This window comes from Buteo buteo, chromosome 13 (genome assembly GCF_964188355.1).
Source record: "Buteo buteo chromosome 13, bButBut1.hap1.1, whole genome shotgun sequence".
Classification (NCBI taxonomy): Eukaryota; Metazoa; Chordata; class Aves; order Accipitriformes; family Accipitridae; genus Buteo; species Buteo buteo.
In genome coordinates, this window is record NC_134183.1 from 8,509,574 (window position 1) to 8,522,789 (window position 13,216).

The 13,216-nt window shown below is 45.3% G+C and overlaps 2 protein-coding genes across 4 annotated transcripts in view; both read left to right on the forward strand.

The window, feature by feature from the left end:
• SAP30BP (SAP30 binding protein) overlaps positions 1–4,491 on the forward strand; it is a 31,946-nt gene extending 27,455 nt beyond the window's left edge. Inside the window, exons 7-10 of one of the 3 annotated variants that reach the window (XM_075044550.1) lie at positions 491–542; positions 938–996; positions 2,227–2,311; positions 2,995–4,491. In XM_075044550.1, coding sequence (XP_074900651.1) covers positions 491–542; positions 938–996; positions 2,227–2,311; positions 2,995–3,176 — 378 coding nt within the window. In that variant the 3' untranslated portion in view covers positions 3,177–4,491. The remainder of the gene's footprint in view (positions 1–490; positions 543–937; positions 997–2,226; positions 2,312–2,994) is intronic. The other 2 variants (XM_075044551.1, XM_075044549.1) reach the window with 2 other exon arrangements.
• A 7,373-nt stretch (positions 4,492–11,864) lies between these two features.
• Positions 11,865–13,216, forward strand: part of ITGB4 (integrin subunit beta 4) — a 31,018-nt gene continuing 29,666 nt past the window's right edge. The window contains exon 1 of the mRNA XM_075044554.1: positions 11,865–12,487. Within this exon, the coding sequence (XP_074900655.1) occupies positions 12,483–12,487 (5 nt within the window). The 5' untranslated portion in view covers positions 11,865–12,482. The remainder of the gene's footprint in view (positions 12,488–13,216) is intronic.

The window sequence follows — 13,216 nt, forward strand, 5'->3', positions numbered from 1 at the left end:
GAGGTGCAATACTTTTGGCTGGCAAGGGAGTGGATAAAAGATAATACAGGGGTGTAAGGTCTTACCTCAGGCTTTCTTGAGCCTGCTTGTTTAGAGGTCCTTTAAGGGAACTTTAGTCTGATCCTTTCCATTGAAGTGAACACTTTTGTCTGGTACTGAGCCTCAGTGCCTCCAACTTCACTATAATGATTCTGAACAAGAACTGCTGAAGTGTGTAGATATACGTGAAACTCCTTGGTGGGAATAGAAGCTGAGCAGCAGAAAAATGCATGACTTATCCCAGCATCCTTTTGGCTTCAAAGCTGTTTCTTCAGTCACAACAGAACGTGGTCGTATAAAAGAAGGTCTGATGTGATCTTCGTGTCACTGGGATACAAGAAGAAATCAGTAATGAATATCATCAGTGAACAGAAATACATAAAACATTTTTGAACTGGGTTTTGTGTATATGTGGAAATAGCCTTAATCTGACTTTTCTTTTTTTCTTTAGGACATGTTTGATCCTCATGGCTGGTCAGAGGATTCATATTATGAGGCACTAGGTAATTCCAGGAAGTCTTTCTTTTGTCCTAACTTAGCTCTTTGTGTTTTGTAGTTAATTAACTGCTCTAGAGTCTTCACTTCCTTTATAAATGAGAAGTTATCACATGCTGCTCTTTAACTACTTCATTCTGGTTGGATGTGCCTGAATGTTATTGATGCTTCATCAGTCTGGAAAGCCTTTTCATTTAAATGGGTTCTTCAATGTTTTAATCTCTTAAATCATTAATATAGTGCAGTAATGCTTTGATTAAAAAGCAGTAGTTAGTTTTATGACAGTTTAATTTTCTATATACAATTTGAGGGGTTTGATTATTTGATAGGAAGTGTGTGAGTGAGAGAGAACTATGGATTTTTACTCTTCCTGGTGCTTCTTGTAACTTCTGATCTTTCTTAGCTAAAGCCCAGAAGATTGAAATGGACAAATTGGAGAAGGCCAAGAAGGAACGCACAAAGGTAGCTATTCAAAACCAAAAGAGATGGACATGCAGGGTTTTTGTTTGTTTCCCTGCTGAATTTCATTTTGTTGCTTTGCTGTTTCTAATGAACTGTGCTCTGTGCTAATACTGTTTATTTTTCCCTGGTTCTGTCCTTTCTTCTTGCATGTCTTTTTCTACGCTGCACAGATCAGTTGTTTGCCCTTCATTATAGGTCTATTTCTATAGGTTGTTTATTCCACTGGATTTCCTTCTGTTTTGTCAGTTTTAAACCAGGCATCTTAAAATGGTATTCATTAAGCCAGATACAGGCAAAATAATGCATTAAGAACAGCTTTTTTTCTTAATCTATGACATTTTGCCTGGTAGCATAGCCTAGTTATAGCTTAATTTCCTCACCTTATCGCATTGTGAAACAGTATCTGCTTTCTGTTCTCCTTGATACTGCCACCTTGGATCTAATTTCCAGAAATGTTGGGCCTATTTTAACTTTAACTGGGCTTGTCACAAAATGTACATTCTTATGTATCCCCCAAAAAGAACACAGACAGGCTTTGGAAGATTTTATTCCTGTCCTTCAGTGGTGTTGCCTTTTAAGCTAGTGGCTGGCATTAGAAAACTGTCTAATGTTAGAGATTGCTATCTAACCTTGCAGGAGGCTCCTTCCATATTGAGTATGTGGAGGTATTTTTTCTTGCAGTGCATGCTGTGTCTTGCTACTTGTTTTGTTTTTTGTACAGTAACCCAGGTATCTGATTACGTCCTTGCCCATATCTGCAGTTTTGAAAATATGAGACTGCGTGCTATTGTAGCTCTTGTTGCTAGGTTTCCTCCTATGATGCTGTCGCAGTAAATTGTGCAGGTAGGGACTTGTCTTGCATGTTTCTTAAAAGGAAAAAGAACAGGAACTTCCAACTGTATAAATACTTTTTTTTTTAATGACCAGGATCTATCCTTTCTGAGCTGTATCAAATTCCTATGCTTATACCAGTTAACAAACACATTTTTATTGTATCTGACTTAAGAGCTGGGTTGCAGGAATCCTTAATGATCATGACTTCAGTATGCTTTGGCCTGAGGTTTACATCTTTCTCCCTGCTTGACAGTCAGCTTGGAGGCCAATGTCTTACATGACATTAAAGCCGCTCTTAAAAACATAGAGAAGTGATGTGGGTTAAGAAAGATTAATGTATATTAACATTTCATTTTTATCTTCTCCCCTTCCTCCTGTGTGTGTCTCCCTTCCCAGATTGAATTTGTGACTGGCACTAAAAAGGGTACAACAACAAGTGCTGCTTCTACAACAACCACAACAGCCAGTACCACTGTAGGAGGTAAAGAACAGTTGTGATTGTACTAAGCTGCAGTAATGCTGGGATTAGTGCTTCCTGGAAATCCTGAATGCTCCTTATTTATTGATTGTGTATATAATGTGTATATTGGTGTTCCTTCTAAGAGCTGACTAGCTTTTCTCTAGTCCCTGTGTCCCATAGCTGTCCTTCTGCAATGAACGCTTAGGAGGCAGGTTGGAGAGTGAAGAGGTTTATTGGCAGATCAAGAAACCTGCTGATGTTTATGGTTGTAAAGTGTTCTTGGGACCAATACATCTCAAGAGATTTAGAAAGACTGAGAATTGTTCTCCTGCCTACGGCCTGCCTTTTAAACTGAGAGGAAGGGAGAAAAAAACACTGGAGGCTGATGAGTGTGCCCTGTGCCTGTACTAGAGCAACTGAGATATGTGTGCTCTGTTAAAATTAAACATGCTTTGGGGCAGGGAGTGAACCCGTCTCCCATTTGGCTGGAGTTCAGATGTAGAGTTTTACTTTGGCTCTTGAGGTATAAAGTTATCTTCCCTCCTCAACATTTACTGCCAGTGTATGCTGAAATTAATGTGAGGGAAAGTTGTCTAGTCAAGCAGTGGTATATTAAGAGTTGACAAGACAGGGTGTTTCAAAGGGGATCGGTGACCCTTAACATGATGCTAATCCTCGTTTGTTTTATCTAATCAAATTCACAGACGCCCAGAAGAGGAAGAGCAAGTGGGACTCGGCCATCCCTGTAACAACGATAGCTCAGCCCACCATCCTCACCACTACTGCAACGCTGCCAGGTGTCGTCACAGTGACAACTAGCGCAAGTGGGTCCAAAACTACAGTCATATCAGCTGTTGGCACCATTGTGAAAAAGGCAAAGCAGTGACTGGTGCGCTGTGCCTGGATTTTCAGACTTAATTGTCATTGAAGCCATTGTTCTCGGAAGGGAGGGGTAGCTTTCGCCTTTGGTAAAAGATGACAAGATTCTTTGAAACAGACCACAGTTCCCATTTGAAAGAATGGGGGCAGGAGCAGGCACGCCAGCTGTGTGCCCACAGGAATGGACCTCTGCCGAAAATGCCTCTGCCTTTTCTTGCTGCGGGAAGAACCAGTCTCTGTGTTGTGCTGGAGGAAGGTGGTATCTGGAGTCAGCTTGTAAAAGTTAGCTTATTAAATTACTGTGTTAGGGTCTTACCCTACTTGCAAGTGTGGTTTGGGGGGGTGGGGGGGAAAGGCAAGTAGTGAAGGAGTATCAGTATTACCCTTGTGTATTCCAGGTCACGCTCAAAGGCTGCTAGCAGGTTGTGATATGTGCCTCCCTTGCGTACGCTCCAGGGGGATTAAAGCAGAAACAATTGGTCAGTGTCCATCTTCAAATGTGTGGCAGAGACTTGGAGTGATCTACATCTATGAATTTGGACTCACTCTTTGTTATAGTACTGACATCTGTACCTGTGTGCATATCTGTGTAGATCTTTGTGACCACATGTTAAATAGTTGAACTATTGAGGAAACTGTGCTGAAATAGTCTTGCAGGGATGGAGATTTCTATGCAGAACCCACAAGCTGTAGAGGTTTGATTTGTGAACTCATTTGCAAAGACCTGTGCAGAAAACTCTTCCGTTGCCATGGAATGAGATTGGACAGCAGATAAGCAGAGGAGAGTGATCTTAATTCTGATATTGTCCATCTTTGTACTAGGTAGTGATGTACTGTGAAATGCACACATGGCAGTTACTGTTTGCTCCACTGTTGTGAAAAAGTATTTTCAGTTAAAAATTTTATTGTATAAATCTTCTTACCTGTGTAGCAAAAGATTATTATAAAAATGGAAAAGTCTTTAAAAAAACCCTGGTGTCATTGATGTGTCTGCATTTCTAATCTCGGTGAGGGAGAATCAGTATCCATTTGTTGTGCTTTGGTTTACAGCTATCATTAGGTGAGTATGTAATAATTCCATGAGAGTGGGGGTGGCATGAAAGTTTTTTCACTTTTTTATTTTTTTAAATCTCAGACTCCGGGGGGGGAAAAAATGGAGCATTAAACTGATTTTGACTGGAGATACTTTTGTTGTAGAGGATGTTCTGAAATAGTTGGTAATTCAGCTGTTCTTAATGTTATTTTTTTTCAAACCTATTCCTGCATCTTAAATGTCTTCAAAAGGTACCTTCTAGTACGAGCACCTAGGTCTTTCATAAAACTTTCATCTATAGTAGCTGGTCTCCTAAAAAGGAGGTCAACAGCAATGAAGTGGTTTTGCTCATTGTTTTGAGGTAGGTGGGATAAATAGCTTGAATGGTTCCATTTTTGTAGAGAAACAGCTGCTAACACGGACTTTTTTCTTCTTTGTAGTGGTCCCTCCAGATTATTTAAATGGTCTTTAATTCGTAAATCATATTTTTCAGATTCAGTAATTGTTCTATTTCCCATTGTTTTAAATTTCTACCCAAAGCCTGTTTTTTCTAGTGCATAAGCAGTGATAGGAAAGACTTGCCAGATCAACAAAAGTGTAAGTTTCTTAGAATTCAGTGTTGCTTTTTCAGGTTTTTTTTTTTATATACCTTATGTCACTCCTGATCCAGATTTTGCATTTATGAAGACTTAAGGAAGAAATAAGAGGTTGGTTTCCCGCCTTTAAATAATTTCAAAATGTGCTGAGCACTTTGTCCTGGCAGTCATTTTAGCTTTAAAAAAAACCAAACTGTGTATCCAGGAATGCTCATGGGGGAGAAACCAGGGAACTGGTGAGACTGTAGCATGGGAAGTTGGGGATATGGTGGAATTGCTCTTTTTAAAGCAATAAAATATTGAAAGGCATGAAAATAGTAAGAAATCTCTGTTAAATTACTTTGCACTGGGCTGCTGACTTGATTCCTGCAAGCTTGTAACAGATGCCTTAACTCCATCCTCATCCTATGGAAGATGGTAACAGCTCCCAGTCTTCTATTTTGGGATTGTAATGTACTCTGCAGAGGTTGAAGGTGTGTATTTCCTTGCCTTAAGGAACAGAGTTTTCAGGCGTTTCCTTTAAAGGCCAAGGATGTACTTGTGGTGGGAAATACAAGCCATTATGCAGCTTTGCAGCTCCATAAGGTGACTCTTCTGTCTAGAATGTCTTGTACAATTCCATCCTGTTTAAAAACTTGTGTGGTATAAACGTCTGTGTTAAAGTCCTGCTGAACAACATGTGGATGAAGGTACAACAGTAAAACTGCAGCGAGGTGGGCAGCAGCTGCTGCGGTTTGTCTCAAACTATAGATTGATGACAAACTTTGGGCACCAGAAGGATCACTGCGATTGTCTACTGCTGAGAATAGGGGTGGGAGGTGTGTCTGGGCTTCTAGAACAACTAACATTACTCTAATGAGTATCCTTAATATGTGTGCTGTGAGCAAGTCTGAAGCTGAGATTCAATATCTCACTGAGGTGTGTGCCAGTACACAGAAGCACAGCCTAGTGCCAGAGGTACCAGCCAGTCTTGTCCATCCCCTTCCTCTGCCCTGTCTATAACTGTAACTGGTGGTAAGCACAAAGTGGGAGAGTCTGATGAGACTACATTAATTTAACCAATCTTACCAGTTAAGCACGTGACAGGGCAGCTGCTGAAGTTCTTGGGGATGAATCATTTAACTACAGAAGCTACTGAACATTGTTTAAATGCAAGTATCTTATTCATATTACACATCCTGGCACCCCACCCCTTCCTCGTGCCCTCTTCCTTCTTGCTCTGCAGTATCCATAGTCATTCCAAACCTCTGGATTTCTTTGCAGACTTTATGACCAGAGCTAAGAAATGCTGCTTGTTTAGCTCTTGCCTTGCTGCAGCAGGCAGAGTGGCGATGTCCAGCAACTCTGGAGCAATAGGAAAATGCTGATCAGCAGGGCTTGATGATGCTACAGAGAGGAATAAGGAGAAAACTTCCTAAAACTTGGTCTGCTGAAGTGTGCTGAGCAGAGATGGCCGAGGCATCTGGAGCAGCAGTTTTCAAACTCCTGCAGTAACAGGCTTCTGCAAGAGACCTGGCTGAACTGGGCTGCGCTCTGGCAGCTGACTCCTGAGCTCTCATGACTTGAGTCTTTGCTATCCTCAGTGGAGAAAGCAACTTGAAACATGCATGATTTCGTTTGGTTTTTTTTCTCTCTGCTTTCCAAAAAGCTGGAGTGGAGACGCCAACCATTGTATAACAAACTTGCAGCCAGTACAATAGCTTGCTGCTCTTGTTTATCTTGTGTGTTGCTATCGGAAGTAATAGATGGATACAAAGGTTGGGAAACTACAGTTCTAGGAAAAAGCCTCTTTCCTACCTCTGAGAACATGATCGTACATGTTGGTGGCTTGCACTCAGCTGTGGTCAGCCAGTGCACCAGAGGAAGATGGGGGGGAGCTTCAGGTGTGCAAGAGCAATGTCCTGAGTGAAAAGGATCCTTTCCTGGCCTGTGAAGCTGTGGCCTGAAGCCCTCGAACAGGAGATTTGACTAGTTTGCTTGTTAGAAATCTGTATGGCTGTGATCGTACCAGGGCTGTGTGATGGCTGCTGAGCGCAGGAGGGCTGGAAGGACCTGCTGAGGGTTTAAGTGCCTGTGTTTTAAATGGCCCCTAAGAGCTGCAAGCTGTGTCTGGGCTGCACTAATGCAAACTTGCAGCTTACATGGCTAAAGCATTACTCTTTATGCTGCTGCAAGAGTGATTGCTCAGGCTGCACTTCTAACTCTTAAAAGCTGTAGATATTCGGTTTTACCTCTCCTCCCAATGGGAGACTAACTGTATCCAGGAGAGTAAAATCAGTCCCACTTCCATTATTCCTTAGTCTGAGAATTACAGGCTCATGTTCCTTGAAAACCATGGGACTTCTCTCTGCTTACCATCTTTTTAAGCATGGGTGTCTCCAAGCTTGAGTAGGTTTGTCTTAGCTGAAGCTCCACATTTGAGCGTGTGACTCTGCCATGCTGGTCTGCTCAGTGGAGGGAGGAGAGCTGCTGTAATGAAGTCATCCTTGGCAGAGTTGGTTCTGCTCTTGCCCTCCCTTCTGAAGTCTCTTCTCCCACCTCCATGCCCTGAGGTGTTGATTTTCTTTCCTATTTGCTTGTTGTGATTTAGAGATCTGCCCTCCTTTGATGCTGTTGTGGGAAGGGATTTTGTGTGTTCAGGATTTGCTTTTTATTTTATGTCTCGCTGGGTGCTGCCTAACCGAAAGAGCAGGTGGGGAGGGGCAACCCTTGCCAGCCACACCTCAAACCGTAAAATGTGAGCACCCGAAGCTATGTTTTAGATGGATTGCTGCTGTACTGTCTCTTTTATGAGAGTTATTTACTGAGACAAAAAAAAAGAAAAGAAAAAGTCTTTCTTGCCAAGGCTTTGGGCCATGCCAAGGCTTTGCCGATGACACAGTCGCCTCTAGCAGCGTGGAGGTGATTGCTTTAGCCGGCGTCTGGCCAGCCGACACCTGCATGAGCTTCTTTCCAGCTCTTAGTCATTGCAAGGGAGAAGAAATTGTAGTTTTCTTCACAGGCCCTTAAACAGATGGTCTTTGTAATGTGCCCAGAAAGTTATCAAAGGGTGTGGGCTGCTTGCTCCTGTTAAATGGTGTGAACCCAGGAAAGCCCAGAGTTGTCACCTGCAGAGAAAGAGAGATGCTTTTCAGCAGGGCTCTCCAAGACTGCCTAATGTTAAAATAAATAAATCACTGTTGAGGTGCAAGACCCGTGAAGGGGCAGTGAGGTTCTACCAAAGTCTCCTCTTCCTTTGGGGAAATGTTTACACACCAGCATATTCATGCATCACTTCTTACAGAGCAGTTTTCCATCTCCAAGCCTTGTCGTGAGCTGCTGTTCCTCTGACTGTTTTTATTCTACTTCCTTCCTTTTGTTCTAAGCGAGAACCATGGACACTGATGACTTCCAATATTTAGTCTTTGTTTATTTGAAACTTGTCTTTTGGCTGGGGCTGGGCTTGTGCTTTCGGTTGCCAGTAAACAGCAAAGCATCAGGATTTCACAAGAAAAGGTTTTGCCTTTTCACGTAGAAGGCGTCTGTCTGTCTGTCCTCTACCGTGTTTGTATGAACCAGCATTGGGAAGAAGACAAGCCTGCCTTTTGGTGCAGCAATAAAAGGTCAAGTTACTGGTACTTTTAACCTCTCTCCTCTTCACGTAGCCTCTTGTAGTGCCTGGGGAGCATGACAAAAGGTGACAGTCCACCTTCTCTCCAGGTTTGTGTTGGCTGGCTCCTCACAAGGCTCTCACCCACGCTATTGAATATCTTGTATAGGGCCAGCCAACACAAACCAGGAGGAAGGGTGGGCTATCTTCCTAAATCTTTCAAACACAACATCAGTGTGCTTTCAGCCCTTTGGCAGCTGGGTAAGATGCTAATGTAACCCTGGAAGGTCCTGTTTTCCCTGGATGGATGTTAGGATTGTTGTAGGCTGAAGTTTTATCCTAGATCCTTTACTAACATTTTCCTCTTGTGTTGTTTCGGTGGGCCACTCGCCTCCTGCTGCTGGTCCATGCCGGAGGCAAATGGGCATCAGTGATGTTCAGCAAAGATTTTCCTTTAGGTATGTGTTCATGGCAAGAAACATCCATTGCAAAACAACGGACAAGTGTAGTTAATGCTGTCTTAGGGGAAAGGCTGAGGAAGAGAATATGGGAGGATTTCATCTTGCACTTTTAATTACCTGGGTAATTATATTAAGCATAATTTAGTGCAATAAATTATGTGCACGTTAATGTACATTAATAATACATCATTAAGCATTCCTTAAATTTATGCCAGATAGCAGGATATTGCCACTACAGAGTACAGTGCAGCTATGGGATCAAGTATTTATTTTTCTTTTAGCAGTGTGTGTTGTTACAGAATTCAAAAAGGGAATAAAAGTGTTCCAGCAGCAGAATCTTGGCTGTAACCGCTCAACAGAGACCTAGAAAAAGCCCCAGAGCCGCCTCTGGGCACACTACAGTGGCAGGATAGAAAGAAGAAAGGTTCTGTACAAGCTGTCGTGGTGTTAAAAAGAAGAAAAGAATTAACCCTAAAATCACTTGTAATTATCAGTAATTGGCACTTGGACTGGCAGTCTCAGCAGAGAGTGCAATAATTTACTGTGAGCTATAAAATTACTTGGTTTTACCCCTAGGGCAAAAATTTCTAGGCCACATTGCCACAGCAGAAAATCACCGATTTATAATTGTGAGGTCCACCATGTATGCGGCTGTGAGCTTTGGTAGAGCCATCTGCAGCAAAATCTGCTGATCCTTCCTCTCTGAAGTCCCTGTTCTCCGTTGTTTAAAACAGCAAATTTGTGTGGCAAAAGCCTGATCCAGCCCCCAGTGAGTGCAAGGTATCGAACAAAGGCAAAAACTTGAGCTCACCAGGTATTCTTCCTCCCTGGTGGAAGTATCTTGGAGAAGTTGCCTGAAAGGCAACCCATAAAACAATATTTTTTTTAAAAGACAAGATGAAGTGAAAACCCATTAAATTCTTATGACCATTTACTAAGAATTTCTAATTCCTCTCTGCTTTGTTGCCTTAAAATTTGACGGTGGAGTTGTCTTGTTATTAGAAAAGTGCCTTTTATCAACCCTGCAAATGTCTAGTTAAATGCAGCCTGATCTCTGGGAAAATTCAAGCTCCGTGTGCTTGGAGATCTGTTAGGGGCTGGGGGGGACATGTCTCAAAGAAATGTGCAAAATTAATATCTCAGGCTTTTCTGGCAGCACCCAAGGTGAGTAAGTGGGCTCATTCTCACAGCTGGAGATGCTGAGCAGAGCCGGTCCTGCCTTGCTGCTCCAGGCTGGTGGAACAAAGGGGAGGGAGATGGTGTCAGGCAGCCCTGGGGCTGTTGGAGTGTCTGGAGGTGAGACCAGAGATTCTTTACAGGAGGGAACATAAACGTCCTCCATCTCAGGTGAAGAAATGAGGACATCCAGAAACCAAGGACACCAAATACCATGGTGGAAGCTGGCTGCTCCCAAGCTTTTCCGCTTGGCTCTAGGGTTCCTGTTGGGGAACCACCAGTGACCTACTTTTTTTTAGTAATATATTTCTTGCTTGTAGCCTAAATTGCCTTTTTTAACTCCAGTGCCTGACAGCATTGCTTACCCCAGTGGTAATGGAGGAGAACTGTGGCGGTGGGAGGTAGGCTGGGGCTGGCAGGAGCTGGGTGCTTCTGGTGGACAGGACCAGGGGAGGTGCGCAGACGTATCTGCAAGCACCAACACAAGCTCTCCTCCGGACTGGGGAACCTGAAGCCCGGCTTTTCTCCACCTACAATATTCTACAACATTTGCTGCTTCTGTGCCTCCGCCAGGCAGAGCGGGACCCTCTGCCTTCAGCCCCCCAACAATAACGATCTGCTCTTCGCCAGCAGCCGCTGCTGTAGCTCGAACATCAGAGCTTCATGTTCCAGCTCTCATACTGTAGTAAACGCCTGTTGTGGTTTAAAAAAACCCAACAACCAACTCCCTTAATTTTCAGAGTTTTGGTTTAAATATAGGAAATCGCATCTCCAAAAGGGCCAGGCTAATGCTGAGGTTGCCAAGTCAAGTGTTCCGAAACTAGGAAATACCAGACTTAAACTGCCTGCGCCATCTTCAGCTGCGCCCCTGCCTGTTTCCCATTTGCTGCAGTTTTTAATGGCATGAGCGCATCCTCCTTTTTCCTGGGGCTTAATCAGTTTACACATATTTACTTGAGCTTTCTATTTCTTGTAGTGAAAGGAATCCTGCTCCTCACTTTCATGTGAATCAATGCTCGGTCACCATCATTAGGGAGTCGATCAGCAGCCTCTGTGATGCCATATTGATAATGAAGAGACCAAAATTGCCCTGCTCATATTTCTAATCTCCAAGGCAGGCAGGAAATATGCTACTTTTTTTGTCTGGCTGTTGCTATTGTTCGTGTTGAAGCTGAGGGGATGCAGTTTTCCTTGTGAGGAGGATTTATTGGGGAGCTAAAATGCAGCCTCTGCTATTGCGTCTGCTCTGGTACATGTACACTCTGCACCGTGGGAGCTGTGGCTGGGTCTGAGCTGTGACAAACCCCAGGCTCTGAAGCAAAAAGGTCCTGTAGGACAGAAAAAAAAAATAAGCTCACCTGAACTCCAAACCCTCCTCTGCTGTTCCTTGGACTGCGGAAGGGGTTTTGGATCCAGCCCAGCAGAAAGGCTGGATGCAGTGGTGGGATTGCTGCTCTTTGCACCCTTGGACCATGGTAGGATGCATTAGGAGCAGGTGTGGATGGGTCTCATTTACGGTGCTGTAAGGGGTTGCATTGACCCACGAGCCTGACCTATGGCAGATGCAGAATGGGCTGTCGTGCTCTGGATAAAGCGGGATGCGGGTCCGTCCTCTTTGCAAGCAAGGTACCGAGGCTGGGCTCGGCAGCTGGGTGGTTGTCGCGGCAGGAATTTACTTGACATTACCTGGGTGCTGGGGATGACACCCCCAAATCACGCCAGTGGGAAATTTGGAGGAGAAACCCCGGCAAGGGGGGCTGGCGAGCACCCTCGGCTCTGCCCTGAGCAGGCTGGTGAAGCCACGCAGCCGATGCCGCCCACGCTGCCCGTTGCACGCAGACCCCTCCACGCACCCTCGGCGTGGCAGGCACCTTCCCACCGCCCGCTCGGCCCTTTTCCTGTGGGATGGTGTTTGTGCAGAGGGAGGGTCCGGGCGGTTGTGCGGGCTGTGCCTGCCCGTCCAGGTGTGCGAGGGAGGAATGCCAACCCCTGAGTCACGGGCACCCCCTCCTCCCTCCCCAACTGGGATAAAGCTCGTCCTCACCTGGGATCCAATCTCATTTATCGTGGCTCCCACCTTTTTTCCCCGCCAGCCCCCCGGGAGGGAGAGGCGGCAGCTCCGGGACGGCGAGGGGAGCGAGAACAAAGTTGATATTTGACTGGAGGGTACAGAATTCAGCGGGGAGGTATGTGGGATCGCGGGCTGTCTGCCCTCTCTGCCGGACTGGAAGTTGACGTTTAACCGGAAAGAGAAAAAGGACAGAAAATAGAGGAGGGAGAAAAAAAAAAAAAAGAAAGGAAAAAAAAAAAAGAAAAGGCTAAGGCTGGAAATTGAGCCGCGGCAGCGAAGCAGCGCATTCCCCCTCTGCCTTCGGAAGAATTTCTTGGCTTGGTGTGTGGGTGCCTCTTTATTCAGGCTGCAGCAGAGGATTTGGACACTGAGTCAGACCCAGCGCTAATGAGGTTTGTGGAATTAATTCATCTGTGCTCTTTAGCGTCCAGCTTGCTTTAATTTCGTGGTGTTGATTAACCGGGGGGTGAAATAAAGCGCAGGGCTCCTTGTGCCAGCAGGTAGGCAGGGCATGGAGCGAGGGTGCTTAGCTCCCTGCCTGCTCATTCCCCCTTTTTCCTCTGGTTTTGGCTGTCGGACGCCGTCTTGTGCTTCTCGTCCGGCTGGGAAGGGCAACGCTCGTGACCGAGCAGAGCTTTGCGAGGCTGCACGGGGCATTTTTTGTCTCTGAAGGTATTTGGGGGGGTGGGGGGGTGGAGGTGGGGGTACTGTGGGGTGGTGGGGCAGAGCAGAGCCCTTTGGGGACCATTCGTTGTGGGTTTCGAAGGTCGTCCTCTCCGTCCGCCCCGCTTCCAGGGGAAAAGGCGGTTGTGCCTTGGAGCTGGCACCCAGGGAAAGCTTTCATGGGTGAAACAGCTGGCAGTCGGCTGGGCTGCGGGTGGCTCCGACCTGCTGAACCCAGGGAGGTTGTTTTGCAGGATGGGTGGCTTGTGTGCAACACCCCCCCTGCCAGGGGGGAGCGGCTGGGAGCGAGGGGAGGGGGTGTCCCCCGAGGAAAAGGCCACGGGAGAGTGGGGGTTCGGGGTGAGCTTTGCTGAATTGCAGGTGTCGGGGTATTTGCGAGCCGGTGGATCTGAAACAGATGAAAAATAGGGAAATGGGTGGATGGAAGGATTGGTGCG